Raw genomic sequence first — 20,463 nt, 5'->3', positions numbered from 1 at the left:
TAGTGCCGTCTACTCTACTGTCCAGTCTAATCTACTGTACTCTCCACTGCCGTTTAAACGTCATATTAGGCTCCAGAGCAAACAAGTGTGTTGTGGTTTCTATGACTAAATTTTGCTCCTAATACATGTAATTAATACATGCCATACTGCTCGCGGGGCCCCCAACCAAATGGCTATGGTACCGTTGAGGTAGTTCTGCTACTCTCGGTTGCCAAGTACACACAGCAACATATTGCCCCGGTACATCCATGGACTCCATAAAGGAGGGTATGGCCTCTCCCCAACAAGGAAATGAATAGTTTGTATTAAGTTTCCGGGTGTAAGTACATATTTTCTGAATTTAATGCTGCAGTAGTTTCTTTAGTTTATACGTTTACAACTTCTGTTGTAAAAATAGATATGTCCGGGGAGTATTCTGCACTCCCGCAACACCTCTCATACTCCTCAAATTTCCTTACACTCAACCTTAGGCATAAAAATATTGTTTTCTATGAGTTTGTGTAAAGATGTATATAATTATTCTGAATGAACACCCTATTTTATTTTGAACACGCCACTAAGTGCAAGTTCCTGGTGTTCTCACTGATTATGTCTTATGATACTAACGTGAATACAGAGATGATATCAAATAAATCAGACTCACAAGGGAAGGACACAAACTGGCTCCGCTGAGATCTGAACGAGACAATTGTGTTTTCATTTGATATGTTATAGCGAGACGAAACCCAAAATTATACGTGTCACCGGTCGTGAATTAGAACATATTTTGTAATGTAAAAGCTATTAGCTGGCAGAATAATTTGAACCGGGTCATTTGCTCGGAAACGGTTGGGTAGATGAAAAACTCGGCGAATACGTATCACATCATTTTCAAGGGCACACTTTTTGGGGTAAAAAAGTTTGCCCCAGGGTCCACCGCAGGGTCTCAGAGGGGGTCTAACTCAAAAGTTGCAAATGGCAAGGGGTGTTAAGCAGTATATTTCAAAGCGCTGCGAAATGAAAAAAGATGGAGCAAGTCTCGACTCTACGACAATCCTATGCAAAATGGCATCGGGTCAAAATGTAAACAAAAACTTAATTGAAAAGTCCATGGGCACCCCTATGAATCGGAAACGGTGAGACAAATGTGAAACCAGGAAATTATGTGTGGCATTATTTTCAAAATACAACAACTTAAACTAAAAACGTCTTGTCCCAGGGCCCCCGCACGGTCCCATGTGGGGTCCAACTCAAAAGTTTCGAAGGCAAGGGGATATAGTAATGCATCGTTTGAAAGCTGTTGTGAAACGAAAGATGAGCTCACAATGAGGGACTAATTTATGTATGATGAAAACAGGATAGAAAATGAAAGCAGAATAACAAATAAGAAATAACCGAAATGGTAAATAAATAAATAAAAAACAATAATAGTCTCCGTTCTATGGTGCTTCCAATAGTCTGCTACAGCGATTAGGGTTGCCGCCTGGTGGCAACAACTTATCTGTACTTCGGTTGGGTCACCAGTAGATTTCTTTATTTCAACAGGTTGAATGAATGAAGATGCAACATAATTGTCAGCTGTGATTGTCAGATGCAACATAATTGTCAGCATTTATATACAAACTCATTTTTCACGATGATAGCCCTATTGGATCACACATGATAAGTCTTCGACTTTTTGTTGATACCTACTATTGACAATAAACGCATTTCGCTTCTCCAGCTCAAGTGGTTTGAGCTGGATATGCGTGTGATACATAGTGCGGAATTTTGAACTCAAGATGTCGCATTTTTGAACATTTCGTATCTTTTCGTCACCTACGCTTACTGATGTACATTCATACCACATTTGGTTTTCCTAGCTTCAGCAGTTTGGAGTACCTATACTTTCGACATAGGTTTTAAGTGGATATCTTGGATTCAAGGTGGCCATAGACTTTTCAAGTAGGTTTGTGTTTACGTTTTCACCGTCTGTCATTTTGCTCAGAGTTATTGTAGAGAGTCGAGACTTGTTCCATCTTCTTTCATTTGACAGCAGCTTTCAAACGATGTTCTCTTATACACCCTTGCCATTTGAAAACTTTGAGTTAGATCCCACCTGAGACCCTGCGGGGGCCCAGTGACAAAACGCTTTTACTTTAAATTATGTACTTTGAAAATAATGCCACACGTGGTTTCCTGGTTTCATATTTGTCTCACCGTTTCCAATTTATAGGAATGGCCATGGACTTTTTAATTAAGCATCTGCTTACATTTTAACCCGATGCCATTTTGCATAGGATTGTCGTAGAGAATCGAAACTTAACCCATCTTCTCTCATTTCGCAACAGCTTTCAAATGATATGCTACTTAAGCCCCCTTGCCATTTAAAACTTTTGAGTTGGACCTCGTTTGGGACCCTGCGGTGGACCCTGGGGAAACTTTCTTTTATCCCAAAAAAGTATGCCCTTGAAAAGGGATGGGATACGTGTTCACCAAGTTTTTCATTTACTCAACCGTTTCCGAACAAATGATCCGGTTCAAATTATTCTGCCAGGTGGCCAGCTAATAGCTTTTACACGATATCTCGACCGGTGGCACGTGTAACTTTGGGATTCGTCTAGTTATAACATATCAAATTAAAACACAATTGTCTCAATTGTCGGATCTCAGCGGACCAGTTCGTGACCTTTCCTTGCCAGTGCGACTTCTTTGCATATCCTTTTTCTTATTATAGCTATATTAAAAATACCGAAAATGAGGACAAACTTTGCCCTCTCCTGCGAAATATCCCGTGAATATATCCTTTAAAAAAATTAAGACAGAAAACGGAATGTATACTAGTGCGTACTAAATAGGTGGCTGCTTCTAAAGATTTGTCTTCTAACTCAACTAATCCAATAGAAAATGTCATCCATCTTCCATCAGTTCCTTAAGGATTGTGTCATGTCATCGCCATTTCATTTCGTCTGCAGTTGATAACGATTTCAAGCTGATTATACCTTTCATAAGTAGCTACCTACGATGTTCTCATTAGGATTCTCTGACTTGAATTCTTTTTAAAAAAGCTGTTAAGAAATCTTTGAATCAAGGAATTCATATCAATGTGCATTTCATTATGTCTTACAAATATAAACTTATGGAAACATAGACTTCACCATTCTATTTCTCGTAAAATTCTAACGTAATGTGATATATTACATGACCTCCTTCCTATTAAAAAATGTCGAGTAATATACAAGATGGCTGACTTCAAGATGGCGGCCATAATACGCACACCCTCAAATAGATGGCTACTTCCTCCCGGTGTCGGCTAATGTGTCTGTTTTTGATCCCTTTACTCGTTTTACAAATAAAATTAAATTTTCAAACTTGAAACACATCGTTATCGCTTATTCTGAACAATCAGGTTTTTGGCCACTGCCGCCGTTTTATGGAAGGAAGCGCTTTAAATTTTGCTTACATTCGTTTCTTGATATTCCACACTTCTCTGCCAAGTTTGATCAAGAAACTAGATTTCGACATCGATAAGTTTACTTGTAAGAGAAGAAAACTATGAAATACTGATACAGAACATTCTTGAAAAATTGCGAGGCCCAAGGGTGGCACATGTATTTTAAAATCATTCACTGTCTGCATTTCCACTTGAGTTATTTCTTAAAAAAATGCTATAAGCAATGAATAGGGTGTACGTTTTCACCACAACATTTTGCAGGTGGAAAAACGTTATAAAGGGAAATGGGTATAACAACTAGACCAGCAGGGAGAGTGTGTGTGTGTGTGTGTGTGTGTGTGTGTTCTACAGACCTTGGTGCAAGTTAGTTGTAAACGTGGGGCCCCACAAAATGTTCCCAATCGGGCCTCGCACCACCTAAGGCCGGCCCTGTATATATATATATATATATATATATATATATATATATATATATATATGATGTACTGGCTTACCCACTACCATCTCGGGAATTTTGGAGGACATATCAAGGTATGTCATCGTAATTTGGTTTTGTAAATTGTGTTCGTTATGTTCAGCTGAGACGAGATTGTCCCCAAAACGATCGGGATCAGCCTCCTTTACTCTATTGAGGATCTACTGATACACAAAGCAATCCAATACTCTCTTTATTAGGTAGCTTTTAAAGTCTGCGTTTCAGTAACCATTTCCACTAACAGAGTTCCGTTTCGTAGCTTTCTTTTATCTCTCTCCTGTCCGAATGTATAGCTTCATTAACCAGTTAGCCGCAGTGGTGCCCATTTGGGGATCACATACTTTAAACCACCTAGTAAGACCATCTGTGTGTCTAGAAATAAACTAGGACGATCACTTCTTCCACAGAATGTCGCGTGTAGCAGCGAATCTAAAATGATCACGTGTGTACTTTCTGTTGAGCACAAATTCTCATTTCTCGTTTCTCTCATTTCTTCTCATCACAAAAGCCAAACGTGAGTTTTTAAGATATATCAGACGTTGCATGGAGACTTCTTTTGATCGGTGTGATTTTTTAATTGATTGTTGGTGAGTGTTCATTAGGATAATAAGACTTCTTCATATCTGTGTAATTTTTATGGGTACAGTGGACACAAATACATAGCGCACAATTTGGGGATCACATCTGATGCAGACTCGAATTTCAGGAATAATTTTTGTAAATTGAATTTTATAAGAAATAGTTTAACAAAAGCTTCTTCCTTTGAAAGAACTTAAAGATAATGTGAATTTACAGAACTTTTGGGATTCTGACAGTGAAGGCGACTTCAACAATGGTTCTATAGACATTGCGGAACTTCCTCCAGAACAGGTTGATCTAGTTTCTAACAATAAGGATATTGTTGATGATATTATTCATGACTAAGAATCAGTAGATATTTCTACACATAATTCATCGTGCGACAGGGACGGATGAATGCTTTGCGGTGGACGTAGGACTACTATTGGCAAGTACAAGTAAAGAGAACACAGGACCAAAACCTATTGAAAAGATAAAGTGTCCTTGAATTTGTGGTGTGAGTAAAAATAGTCCAATTACTGGACAGTGTACGCCAATTCGGATGCTCAAGAAACAAGAAGGAGTTATATCATTAGCAAACTCTGAGGGAAAGTCCGGTAGAATGTTTTGAGAAACTGTTTGGTGTTACAATTTTCTCACATATTGTCTGACAGATTATGACATACGAGTACGCCGCACAGAAAAACACCCATCACTTTCTGCTTTTAAATTACTGCTTCAAAAGATTCGTTGACATTACCCTTTCCACTGGTTATCATTCTCTTCCTCAAGAACTTTTACGTTGGTATGAGGACGATAACAGGATATCCAGAGTGAGTGAGGAAGTGGATGAGTTGACATCTTTAAATCAAGCAGTTTCTCCACCTCAACAACAACTTGGAGCTCTGAGGTATTCCAACAGAACGGAATAAGCTTTTCAAGATACGCGCATTGATCAACAAACTAAACGAAAATTTTCTGAAATTAGACGTGTTCTCTAAAAATTTGAACATTGATAAATAAATGGTCCGATATAACGGGCATGGCTATCTCAGGCTGGGAATCACCATCCGTGGCTGATTTCAAACAATTAGATCTACTGTCCCGAAGCAGGATATTATTGCCAGATACAGATGTATAAAGGCAATCAAAGCATCCTGAAAATGATTATATAAGTCTGTCCGGACTTGGTTCATCTGTTGTACTGAGAATAATTTATATTTTAGAAACAACACCACAGACTCTCAAACTTTACTCTGGCAATTTCTTCATGGATTTTTCTTCTGATGAAATATTTGCAAGATATACATATCAGAGCAACAGATTTTTTTATTCAAGAAAATGAACAAGTACCCCGTTTCGCCATACGAGAAGATGAACAAAGAAGAGCGTGAAACATTCGACTACAGATTTGATTGGCAGAATGACACTTTGGCTGTCATTTGGAACGACAACAGCTAAGCGAGGTTATTATCCAACGATAAGCCTTTTTGGCAAGTTAAACGATGGAGTAGGACTGTAAAAAATGCACTTTACATCTCCTAACCTAAACTGATCACAGAGTATAACAAACATAAGGGAAGTAAACAAGATGGATTGGAACACACGAAAATACAGAATCAAAATAAGAAATAAAAAGTGGTACTTCCCATTGCTTACAAACAATATTGACGTAATGCTGGTGAACTCTCACATACTGTTTTGTCTCGCAAACTTCAAGATTAACTGCTGGATTATAGAAGGATGTTTGCCAGAACTTGTCTTGCTATGTGTCTCCATCAACAGCTGGTCCAAAAATGCTACTTGCAAAACATTCTCTACATCTTCAAAGAATCGTGTTCTTGTTTACATTAGAACACCCGGAAAACATATCGCACGCACAGAAGTAGGCAAAGAGAGGAAATGTACAATATGTAGGAAAAATGCAAGAAAATAATGCTTTAAATGGGATGTGAATTACACATGGGATGTTTTGTACAATGGCATCAAAAATAGATTATGTGTGTCATGGTTTCCATTTGGGGATCGGACTAAAATTTGAAAAGAATGTTGCTGCAGTACTTGAACATAGGTGTGTTCTTACTACTTGGATGTCAGTAAATAGTAATAAAGATAAAATCAAAAACAAATTGACAATTGAATTTGATGACAATTGACAAATTGACATCAAACAATTGACAATTGACAAATTGACGAATTGACAAACAATTGACTTCAATGGGCTAATTCCGAAACGAAAATAGCATTTAATAGGTCTTGGACTGTTAGAATCAATTTTAATAGTATTATAACATTTTCTCTTTAACTACAAAGTATGAGCTACAAAAATTGTGATAATTACTTTGTTTTCGATCTTTACTAAGTTGATCTACAATATCCCTCATGTAAAATTTGGCTTCTCTAAGAGAGGGTGAACGAAGTTTAAGATTTTTTACTTATTAAATTGAAATTTATTAATACAGTTCGAAAACAATAACAATCAGTGTCCGCTGCCTGACCATACTAAACTATACTAAGGTAAACTAACGAGATTCCCGTAGGCAGGCCCTGACTGAATTTTAGAGTGGCAGTAAGAATAACGGTAGGAGTTCAAAACCTTCATATACATCGACAGAAGTACTTGGCCCAGAACTAAGAAACAGAAAGCAAAATAAGAAAATACCAGAGTAAACAAAAAAGACATCCCTCTTAAATGAAAACTGAGAAGAAATTAAGTTTTGCGTTTTTCCTAAAGTTTTTTTTTTATTTTTTTAAATATACAGGACACTGGGATTACTCGAAGGTCAAGACGGAATGCTGCACTTCTACCTCAAGTAAAGGAAGATGCCTACTTATTTTCCTGTTCCGAGACTCTTTAAAACCACCCACGAGTCATGAAGCAGTATTAAATGATTGGCTGTTTGATGTAAGGTTTAGAGTCAAGTTCAGCACAGAGGCAATATGAGATATGTAGCTACTAGTTAATGTGAAATTCGATCCTCATGAGAGCTCATGTAGTTTGCATTCCACGTTAATCAGTAGGTTCACGTCTCATATAGCCTCGCTGCTGAACGGGACATTACACCCAAAATCAACTCAGCTCAACTCGATCCTCATGAGCTCCAACCAGGAGGCGAACTGGGGCTCTGGTGCTGAGCAGTATTCATAATTGGAAGGGAAGCAAAGAAAATGCAATGAAAGTGGTGCAAAATAATGCTTGTATTGAAAAGAATATAGGGAACTAAGGTTCATATTTTAATGTCCTGGCAAAACGTTGTTAGCAAGACTGTTCTGGATAAAATGAGTTTTGCTACAATATTGTCATTACTAGTTAGGCTTTCAAAAGTTTGTTAAATGTGAAATTTAAAAAAAAAATTACTATAGATAATTGTTTTATTAAAATCATATATGATATTTGCTGTTACGGAGAAATATTCGTAAATATGATTTTACTTGGAAACATGACAGAAATGTCATTATAGGATACTTCAAACATGACAAGGCCGTAAGAATGTCAAACTTAACAACATAAGACTATCTTGATTTTACATAGTTCAGCAAAAACAGAATCAATTTTTTAGTTTTTTTCAAGAATATATCTCAAGTCCGATGCATAATTTGTACCTAACTAAAATGTCACTGCTCTTGAAATAACTAATATTCTTGTTCGTTCCAATTTCCCCATATTGCTATAACAAAAACATGTTATATTTTCAATGTATGCTCTTTTTAATGGAACACCCCTTTAAATTAAAACCAGTTCAATGACATTTACAGTGTCTTCCTTTATCTCGTGATCAAGTTAACCAAATCAATGTTCTAAACAGTTTTATCTCTTATCGAACAGTTCTCTTGATAGCCATTATTTTGGAAGGCTACAGATTAAAACATCACAATTTGGTTTCCTTTAAAACTAGCCAAACACTCTTCATCCAATCCGTTCTTCTACAGTTATCTCCCATGTAGCAAACAGTAGCATGATATTCAATATGTTTATATTATCCTCGTCACAAGCAAGAGATACTTACAAAACTAAATGCAGCTTACCTAACAAAACAATTTAAACATAAATATAAAATAAAAAGAATGAAAATAAAAGGTGAATGAAAATTTCAAAGGTACCAAATCGACACTCTAAGGGCCCACCAGCAATGCTATCAACTTGTGAATCTAATAAAATGATTTATGTCTTTATGAGTTGACTCAAAAAGATAAACAAAGTTTTACACTGGACTAAACGAAATATGCATCAGTGCATTATTTTTATCTATATTGTTTACTAGGACAAAACGATTTGTGTTTCAGTTTCCAAGTGTGTACTACCCACACTTTGAAACATACAGCAATTCACAAATTTTAAGTCTTATTTGTAATGGAAAATGATGCATTATACTGCAATTAGTGCATGCTAGGTTGTAAATTGTGGTATGTAGAATATCGTGATACCCATATTCAATTTTGTAGAAAAAGTGGGAAAACATTTTTGCAATAGTATTACAGATTTATAAGTGAAGCTACCTTCTCAGTCTCAACCTCTTTCCGATAATTAACACCTACTACACTAAGGGGTGATTGTTGATAGAGTACCATAAGTTTTATTTATTTATTTATTTATTTATTTATTTAACACACACCTATTACAGAGCCAATTGCTCCAATTACAACAGGTGAATACAAATTCAAATATACAATTGTGAAATTGCTAAATAATCTATTAGATTAAAATAAATATTAGAAAAAGAACAGAAAAAAGAAAAAAGTTACTCACATTACTCCATAAGTCCATTCAAGATAATTGATAGTATTTGGTTTGTACGGTTATTGATCGCAAGGTTAGTAATCGGTCTTTTAAGGTGAAATGCACTACATTTTGATATTTATTTATTTATTTCCTCCAACAGAGAGATCTCTCCAATTATAGGAAGTGTACACAATTGACTACATTATTATATAATAATAATAAGTAGAACAGAAATTTATAAATGAAAATAATAAAAATGAAAATAGTAAGAATATTAAGCTAGCAATAAGCAAATACAATACATAACTTTGTATATGGACATTCCATAGATCAATGCATACATTTTATGAGGCACGAACTCATGCTCTCATTCTAGAAATAGGCATACATACATAATAAATATATACACTTACATATACATATATATACATATACATACACCAATATTTATACATGCAAATATATATGCACGAACACACATACATATCTCGCACATTTCACATGCACACATTCATGTGCTCACCATGGATATTGTACATTACAATAACATGAAAATAGAAAATAATCAAATGTCATTACCGTAGTTAATATAGTAATATCCAATATTAATTACGTTTTCCATTTAACTTAATTTCGCACAAATATCTGTTCAATAATGTTTTTAATATTTTTTTCTTTCAAACTTAAGTCAATGTCATCGATACTCTCAGCTATATTATTATATAACGAACATAATCTTATTAAAGGTGCGTTGTTGTATGTGTTGGTTTTCGCAGTTGCATACCATAATAATTTCCTCGTTCTTAAAGTTCTTGATTTTATATTGGATTTAATATACTGCAAAAACTCATTGGTTATCGAATTTACCATTTACTATTTTAAATAAACACATTTCTTGTAGAATAACACATCTATCCGAAAAAGTTGCGTAATTGAATTCACCTAGTAGTCTGGAATACGAAATTTTATTAGTAATTTCAGACGTCCAGTTTTCTTGTAGTATAGATATCTTAAAACCATTTTCTGAATTGCTTCTAATTGACTGTTTTGAGTTACGTATTTCGTAGTCCAGATCACCAAGGCGTACTCCCTCTTTGATCTTACAATACTTTTAAAAATAGTTCCTATAACATCAATGTTTGTAAACATTTTCGTGTTTCTTATAATAAATCCTAATTGCTTAAAAGCGTTATGTGTTAGCAACAATGTATGTTTATTAAAAGACATATCACAACTGAAAGTAATGCCCAAATCTTTATATCTATATACACGTTCTAATACTTTGTTATCTATCTTGTAGGGATTAATTTTAGTTAACCTTCTTTGCTTTGAAAATATCATGAATTTACACTTGTTAGTATTAAAATATAATTTATTTTCTATACTCCACTGATATATGTTATTTAGATCCTCATTCAGTTTCAATACATCCTGATTTTCCTGTATATCTTTGTATAATTTTAAATCGTCAGCATATAATAAATATTTGGAATATTTAACATATTTTGGGAGGTCATTTATAAAAAGTAGAAGCAATAAGGGTCCTAAGTTTGAGCCCTGTGGGACACCGGAATTGATATTATAACTGAATGATCTTGTGTGATTGAAGTATACATACTGTTTTCTCTGATACAGGTAACCTTTAAACAATTTTAGTAAATTTGATGAGAATCCAAAGCTTGAGAGTTTTCTTAGTGTGTCATGATTAATTGTGTCAAATACCTTTGCAAAATCAATATATATTGTGTCTACTCGTTTGCGATCATAAATAGCTTCATGAACGAATTGAGTGAAATTAAGCAAATTTGTTACGGGCGATCGTCCAGGGTAAAATTCATGCTGGTTTTCACAAATATAGTTCTTTACATGGTTAAGAACACGATCATATAATACTTGTTCGAAAACTTTTACTGGTGCACAAATTATGGCTATAAGTCTATAATGTTCTATTTTACTCTTATCCCCATTTTTAAAGATTGGTGATACTTTAGTAATTTTCCAGATTTCAGGAAACTTTTGGGTTTTAAGTATTAATTTGAAAAGTATAGACAGTGGTTCTAGTAGTATTTCCGAGCATGTTTTTATCACATATGGAGGAATACCATCTGGTCCACATGCTTTTTTAGGTTTTAACTTCTTAATAGCTTTCCTATACTCTTCATTCGACACTCTATCAATTTTTAAACAGTTGCTTACCTCCATATGTTCTTCCTCAGGAAGGTTGTATGATGATATATTTTTATCATATACTGATTTAAAATAATTTGCAAAACCATCAACAATTAGTTTGCTTGTGTTCAATGTATTACCTTTTAAAGTCATACTACTACTTTCACTATTATTATTCTTCTGTTTACATTTTATATATGACCAGGAAGATTTTACATCCTTTTTAACCTCAATTTCGCTTTTCCTAATATAATGTTCATGTGCCTTACGAATGATTTTCTTTGTATCCTTCCTTATCTCCTTATACATATTTTTATTATATTCTGAGTCTTTCATGTGCTTCCTATAATGTTCTTTTAATTTTAACTTGTTTATTATATATTTTGTAAACCAGCACGGATATTTTCTCATAATACATTTTCGCGTTTTAGGTACTGTATCAATGATTATTTTATTTATTATATCATAAAATGCATTTTACTAAATTGCCTTAAAACTGACTAGTCAACTTCTCGAATTAATTGATATAGTTCTAAAAAATTTGCTTTCTGGAAGTTGAATACAATTTTCCTTCATTTTTAGTGGGTAATTTTCCCCTTTAAACGGAATAGTGATTTCTAGCGCAGGATGATGGTTATCTTCATTTATAATCGGCAATTCATTTCTTTGTACAACAATACCATCAGAAATATTACTAAACAGTAAGTCTAAAGTTCTACAAAAATAGTTTTTTATATTATTTAAAGAATGGAGATTTTGTAGGCTCAAAAAATTAGCTATTGAGCGATAGCATTCTCCACCGTTCAAGAAATTATAGTCTGTACCTGTAACTAGTGGTAAATTAAAGTCTCCAGCCACTAATACGTTATTTTCCTGAAACAAGTCATTTTCTTCAAATATTTGAAAGAAATTTAGATATTGAGTTAAACATGAAACAGGAGGAAGTATACAGTTACAATATATAATGTTTTACAATATGCAACTACCTTAACACACAAATTCTCAAGTTCATTACGTATCTCAATATTAGTGGCTGCAAACTTATTTTTAATTGCTATGAGTATTCCACCACCATTTTTATATAGTCCATCCTTCCTATACGCTTTATAATTATAATCAAACATTTCTGAGTCGACAATATCAGGTTGAGGCCAAGTTTCTGTTAATATAATTATATCATAATCACTTTGTGCAGTATTTAGATATAGATCGTTTTGTTTTGTCCTTAATCCTCTAACATTTTGATATTAGATATTTAAGATACATCTGTAAGGACTAACTATCAGTTTCTATGTACTTCACAAAAATATTTTACGACAATGCGATTACATCTTCTAATGTTTTTAACTGTATCACAGAATCACATTGACTTTTTCTCAAGAATATTCATCCCACATTATCTACCCATAAGAAAGCATAACTTTTCTCGCGTTTCCAAAGATTTTTCCCCGGTACGCAGTTAAGCTCTGGTTGATATAGACAATACCTTCATTCATATAACCCAGTTGATTTATACTCAGATTTCTGTAGCTAAAAATTTGTTTTCATCTTCTCTTCTTACAAATTTGCCACTATCTGTTTGATGCAAAAGTTTCTTTAGTCTGTGACAAACATCAATGGATTCACGTTTAATATCAATATCTAACACCCTACCTACATTTTTTACAATTTCGTATGTATCTTCGTTCTGTTTTTCCGGAATATCATATATTTCGATAGTATTTCTTTTTCCGTACTGTTCAATTTCATCCCTTTCTAGCTGAGCATCCTTTAGTTGTTTTTTAAGTGAAATATTTTGTTCCTTTAACTATTCTATTGTTTTCATACATTTACCTATGGTTTCGGATTGATTTTTAATTATGTTCATAGTTTCGTCAAGTTTTCAATGCGCAAGGTCTAACGATTTACCTAGTTCCTGTTCTCTTTCAGTATTACTCTTTTTCAGATCACCTATTTCTTTCTTTAAACTTTGTAATAACACGTATATTTCCTCGAGAGTTGGATACTCTGCCGATTCTGTATCACCATGCATACTGAAACGTCTTGACTTCTGGCATACATGACAAAACCACAATTGTTTTTCATTTTTTAAATAGTCAACATCAGATTCTTTTAGTCGAACACATTTAGCACGCCAATAATTTAAACAAGTTCCGCACTGTACTTTGCTTAAAGCTTCCTGCCGTAGGACAGGTTTCTGACACTCACCACAACTCTTTTCGATTCCAGTTCTTCGATATATCGAAAGTGCTTATAAAATTAGAGTGGGTTGGCAACGCTTACAAAGCCTTGCTTAGTTGTTTACATTCAGTCACACTCAAATATTTTAATATAAAAGTAAATATTCTTCATATATATTAATAGTTATTTGTTGAATATGTTCACTGTTACTTACGGCACTGTTCCAGTATGAAGATATTACAGGCAACACCACAAAAAATACACAATTACATATTTTAAGCACTCGATCTGAAGAAGACTTCTATCTACAATCCAGAGTTGCCTGATGTAATTATATATCAGAAGAACAAGTGGGATATTTAATTTTGGCAACGAGTTCAAATATTGCATTATACATTTTGGTTATATCTTACAGAAAAAATACAGCTACAAATAGTATATGATGGTAAATTCTACATTAAATAGTTCGAAGTTACTTGACATTTTTCATATTGATAACGGTAGTTTGGAGGTATGTGTTGAATAGACATTTAACAATAAAATAAAACAGCTTTACATCACGTTCTAGTTACAACATCTATCCGCTGTTTAATATAGTATTAATTGATAAATGACGTTATTATCCTCAGAATAAGCGATATGTATAGATGATGTGCTATATATTTTGTGTAAATTTCTTTCAGGTAAGGGAATTTTCTACCACCGTCTCCGAGTATGCATATAGAAAGTCATTCCAAGAAACTTTGCTATATACAGAATATGGCATGTGTCAGGCTTATAATACTGCATTTATCTCTTCATTCAGGTAATCAGTGTACACGTATATAGCCACCATTATACTATCCTTTAAAAAAACTTATTAAAATAAACTGAAAATCTTTTGACGTGTGATGTATTTAAGAATCAAATAAGTTGATTGGTTGACCTAGAGCTTAACGGATCTTTATACAACTTAAACTATATCAGATGTACGATTACTACTTAATGTGGAATCCCAGTCACGCTAGTTCCTACAACAAACCAGACCTTTCTCTTAAGTGAAAGGAAAAACGGGAACTTAAAGACTTACCAAAGCTTGCTTAAATCTTTTGTAGATCGGTAGGACATATTTGTATCAAGCAATTTACGAATAAGTCAGTAACAAAAATAAATAATGCAATGCATTAATAATCAAAATTAGCGAAGAATATGTAAATATTCAGAATGTTTGTTGCTGGAGCAAAAGCACAAGAGATATAAGATATTTATCAATACCTATCTTTTCGTCACCATCAAATGGGGCGAAATCGGACGGATCTGCGATATTTTCAACTCTGTTCGAAGTACGTTACATTATTTTGTTAGTGTATCATGGATATATGTTTCAGGAACACAACGAGCGAAAAAAAATATTTTTTACCAATTGTGCATATAGTTAGAAAACATTAAAGTTTGTCCGATGTCACCCTGTGTTGTGGGGTGACTTCGAACACGATAACATTTTTTCATAGTATTCGAAATCTGTGTCGCTATAGTGCGAAATCGGGCAGTAAACTATATTTGACCGCGAAAAGGAAGGTTGTTGAACATTTATTTGAATTCTTCCATAGTTTCGGTTACACATTTACAACTATACTGAATATAGTGACATACCAATATCCGGTAAACTTTCAAAAGAAAAATACATATTGGTTTCAAGTGATAGAAAAATAGAGAAGAAAAAAGTGTAATGCAAACACATATACGCTCCGTTTGTCCATTAGTGTCTTAGATTAATGCTTTCATGGAAGTATATCTTACCCATTACTTCAGAAAGCTTAGGTAACACTCAAAAAATCTGTTCATTGTCAACCCTATGTTCAACATTCAGATAGCCTTTCTTAGCAGGTACCCTTTCACAAGATATCTTATATCTTGAGATGTAACAGGGAAACCCCAATTAGCAGCTCTAAGGATGCCATATATTATAAGTTCTCCTCTTCTTCACTTAGAACAGTTTGACCTCTCACAGTTCTGGTTTGTATGTTTTCTATTATCTAACGCGGCATTTGATAAGCATGGTTGGTTTACGATAGGATAGTCTTCCTTCCTCGACAACAGGAATAGCGCTTTCAAGTCGCGCCGTGTCGTAATTTCGTTTTGGTTGTACGGCAAATAATAACGTGGTACCATCCAAAATCACCCCAGGTCACTCCACTCCACTTGCACAACTTACACAACGTTGCAAGATGAGAGGTTTCTGCTTGCGTAACCAACGTATGTTCTTAGCAAGTAACTGACGGTTATTATTCTTGCCAATATGTTACACGTAGCTTATAACTTTGATCTCGAATATCGTTGTTTCCCAGGGTACATCTTTTCTTTCTTCCCACAATGGCATTCCACCCATGTGTGGAGAGATGGTAAATTAGACTATTGTTCCGATATTTACATCTGATACATGGGGCACCATCAATTGCCCACCAGTTGAAATCGCGAATATCTAGCTTCCTCAACAGCAGGCTAAACTACAAAAACAACAAAAATAACTTGCAATCGTTCGATTTCCTTCCATTTTTTCATTCCACCAATTCTTCTACCACCATTGACTTACTTTAATCATCGTGTTCCTGAGCCTAAACGGAATAATCGCGAGACATTAAACAAATATTTTCATTTCAGATATACCAAATACTCTACTTATCTTTTGGGATTTTCCTTGCTAAGCTTCTACTCCCAAACCATTCGTGCAATAATAAAATACCTGGTCCCAATAATTCATATTTCTTTAGAGCGGATCAAAACATGATATTTCGTTCCTGAGTTACGGACATTTTACTTCCATTGCATCCTTCGGTGGTCTCTATCACCTATGCGACCCGCTTATGGAGTTGTTCCTGTTTTCAAAGTGCTTCGTTTATCAGCGTCTATCATCACTCTGACTTTGTTCTCAGGTCACTAAAACGCCGTTTATATATAACAAGATAATTACTTACTAAGAAAGACGTAATGTAAAACTTATTGGAAGATATATGAGGCGCCTAGAATCAAACCCCGCCAAATCCTCTTACACACATTTGTAGAAAAGTCACAAAAACTGTCACAAACAAACCCTTCGAAACGCAAACATTTTTTTTTACCAAACATAGTGTCAATTATATTGTGTCATAGTGACAAAATATGAACACAATCCAATAATGACAGTTCAAAATATAACGAAAAAAAGTTGGAAATTCGGATGTGGTGGGTTTTCATACTAAATGAGGGATTTGGCGGGTTTGATACTGACAAGATTTGGCTGGTATTGAAAGACAGAACTAAATTTATGCTATTGTTTCAAAGGGGTTCTAAAACTAAGTACGTTTTAACAATATAAAAAGGAAAACAAATAATTTATGACATTATAGGATATCAATAATGAAATATAAAGTTGAAAAATACTTTATTGTGATGTCAAAATTAGACTACACGGACATTTGCAATATTGAACCTATCTCAGGATTGAGAACATAATGTTGTTAAATTTTAGGAAGAGTGGCTTTTTACATTATTTACCCAAACGACATCAAAATTATCATCTTCTTTCTCTACTACGTAATCAGACTCAGTTTCGTCAGCTGGTCTCTCTCAATCTCCCTCCAATTTGATTTTTTTCAATTGGAAATTAAACTGAAGAGATTCTTTGTTTCTCCATTCTTCTCCAAAGTGCTTAGATAACAGTTTTGCAAACTCCTTCATTTTCATAGGCTTTAGACTGGCTCCTCTATTGGTCGCATAATTGGATGTGAGAGCTTTGGCTTTGTTACTTGTCTGAATTTACAGGTGTCTGTTCTGTAAGCGACTTCACCCCCTGACCAAAACACACGATTTCTTTTGATTTCGTTTCAGAATGATTCGTTTGGATGGGATGCATTTGAAATGCAAGTTGCCTGGCAAGTTTTATAACTTTTCTACTTGTATTTTCTAATCTTTAACTGTTTTCTTCTTTTTAGTTAAGCTGGTTCCCAGAACAAGGAGTCAGATTAGTCCCTACAGCGTCCTCCATGTCACAAGCACAGTGATTTAAAGAACTTGTGTAACGATCACAAATTGACAATCTTTTTAATTGTAAAACGTTATAAACATAAGACACAAGCAAAGTTAATCACATTTGCGGTCCGCCCAGGCAGAGGAGAAGACTGAGTGACAAGTGCCGGTGAAGTACACACATTGCTGAGCATTCTGGGATGCCACACTGGATGCCAGCATTCTGGGATGGCACTCTCATTGGCTTCCTTGGATACGGCGGAGTTTAAAACCATGCATGGTTTACCTCTGTTCGGATCTGGCGGGTTTTGAAACCAAGACACATTTTCAACATAATTGTATATTATTTTAACTATTCTTGATATAATTTTTACAGTAGAATGTGGCGGTTTTGCTACGAAATAATGTTTTCTTTGAATTCAGCATGTTTAAAACTATAGGATAGGATCTATACATCTATTTGCATAAAAATGTGATTTGGCGGGGTTTGATTCTAGGCGCTTCATTTTAAAGAAATTAAATTCCATTTAATTTTCTTTTTATTTGTGTTTTGATTCTCAGAAAACTACTCTCTGTATGAATTTATTAAATTGTATCGTTGTTATTAATAATATTTGTGTCAATGTTGAGTAGATTTACTAATACTTTCAGTGACCCAAATAGAACCACAACAAGTGTGGAAGACGAAGTAATTTCTACATTTAATACTGATGACTATTTGAGAATTACTATGTATTTCCCTATGGCTAAATCTAAGGTATGTACGTTTATTATCCAGCATCAGAACCCATTTCCACAATTTCAGTTATCATACAATAGAGATTATTAAAATGCAAAATTAATACTTAGTGTTCTGATTTTATTTTATCTAACTTTGTTTTTATGAAATAATTTCTGTTCTTCAAGTTATTTTACATACTTCCTTGCTGCTGTAATTGCGCGTTAAACGCATTAGAGTTTAGTTAATATTGTGTGTTTCAGTTATTATTTATTATTGTTGAAATGTTCTAAAATTATACGACATATTTCTCAGTTGATAATGCGTTATCTAATTTTATGGTAGCTATCATATTCCGAATCTGTAACGAAAAATGTCACCATGTGAATAGATGTTAGGTGAAACGTATCACAATTTGCAACTACAAGAAAAATCACGGAAAAGGTTTTTTTAACGGAAATGAAATAAATCTGAAGTTTTGGTTGAAGGAAATTTGCTACTCATTCACTTTCAACAGAAACGTAATTAAACTGCTCAAATAAAGAAGGAATCTTTAAAGAATAACTTATATATTTTCAGTTAGTCTTTCTTTTCTTTTTATTGTTTATTTATTTATTTATTTATTTTTGTTTATAGGTGTAATAATGGTTACAATATTTAATCAGTAATGCTTCAGTTTATCGGGCTTTCTTTCCCCGAATATTGGTAACCTGCGAAAATTCATTTCAATGATTGCAATTGTAAGTAGGTGAGCTTTACTTTATTATCTGAATCAAAATTTTTAGTATTTCACTGAAATTTAGATTATAACCAACTTATAAATCTTAAAACAAAAATCACCTGAGAAATGTGGAGCATTTTTCTTTTGGTTGCAACATTCCAGAATTCTGTCTACTCTTCTAAAATGCAATTGTAATGTGACTCTATTATGATTATGAATGTTATGGTACATGGTCAAATTAGCTCACGCTAATTGCGGTGAATACTTAATCTTCAGATAATACAACTTACAATTATTCCTCTTTAACGGATATTTATTCTCTACCTTCCCTACTGTCGTATTGGAGTAGACATGTATTGTATCTGGAAGTATAAAACAAACTTATTAGTACTACTAAATGTTCATTTAGTTAACAAAATAGACAATACAAATATGCCTTTTCTACGAGTAAAGGGAAATGTTTCATGGATTATCATGTTATTAATATAGAAAATAGTTAATCAAATTAGATGAAATGGAAATAACAATGAACAAATAATAAAAACAGAAATAGGTAACGAGATAAGGAAATAGAACAGGAAGTTTCAGGAAAAAATGAAATACCTGGTATACATCCAAGGATGACAGCCGACTAGTTGTAGATCTTTGCAAATAGTACACATGTAAAAGAAAATAAGATTTTTTAGATAGTACAAGGAGAGGGGAAACCAAAAGAGGAACAATATTCAGCAGAAGGGGTCCAGCTATTTTTTCTAAAATATGTTACACTTTCGGTAGTTTCCGTTCACATTAGGTGAGTTCAGTACAGGTTAGGTTAGTTTCGGTTAGGTTAAATTACTTTATGTTAGATTATATTAGTATAGGGGTCCGGCATAATTTTCCAAAAAGGATAGCATTTCGCTTATTTTTATTAATATTAGGTTAGTTGAGGTTAGTTTAAGTTAATTTAGTTTAGGTTAGATTTGGTTAGCATATGTTAGGTCTAAGTACTTGCATCTTCCATTTCTCCCGTAAATTTTGTATATGTTTAAGTACTTCTAGACCCCATCTGCTAAACATTTACCAAAAAGACAAACATCAGGTATCTAAATGTAAATATTTGCGTTATCTAAACGTTTTATAAATATTTTTGCACCAGGTGAGTATTAATTACCAGTAGAAGCGTAATCTAGATGAAAAGGTGATTTTGAAATGCAACTGCAAAGATGCGATTATTCAAATATTCTGTTTTAAACTAACGATATATGAATCATGAATTATACGTTAAGTGCAATACATATGATTCGTATTATTATGTTAACCAAGTGCGTTATTTGATAATATTTGTTATATGTTTTTGTAGTAACCAAAAATAACAAAATATAACTGCTACTTCTTTTCACAATCTGTGTTAAATCCATTTTATGCTATCGCATTTATTACTTCTTGGTTGTTGCCAAGAGCACGCGATTATCTTGAGAGAGGTTACTTATTACTATATAACTCCTGGTATCTACTAATTGTTCTTTCGAATTTAAAAACATCC

General features: G+C 33.7%; 1 protein-coding gene across 2 annotated transcripts in view; it reads left to right on the top strand.

Annotated features, from left to right (window-relative positions):
- LOC145691960 (uncharacterized) overlaps positions 1–20,463 on the top strand; it is a 78,614-nt gene that overhangs the window by 28,620 nt on the left and 29,531 nt on the right. Inside the window, exons 3-4 of one of the 2 annotated variants that reach the window (XM_081767257.1) lie at positions 14,199–14,320; positions 18,151–18,256. In XM_081767257.1, the coding sequence (XP_081623383.1) occupies positions 14,199–14,320; positions 18,151–18,256 (228 nt within the window). Of the gene's footprint in view, positions 1–14,198; positions 14,321–18,150; positions 18,257–18,859; positions 18,966–20,463 lie in introns of those variants that run through there. The other variant, XR_014132598.1, reaches the window with a different exon arrangement.

Source organism: Thermobia domestica, chromosome 8, assembly GCF_964235325.1.
Source record: "Thermobia domestica chromosome 8, izTheDome1.hap1.1, whole genome shotgun sequence".
Taxonomy (NCBI): domain Eukaryota; kingdom Metazoa; phylum Arthropoda; class Insecta; order Zygentoma; family Lepismatidae; genus Thermobia; species Thermobia domestica.
Note: the sequence above shows the minus strand (reverse complement) of the source record. Positions and strands in the feature narration are given on the sequence as shown.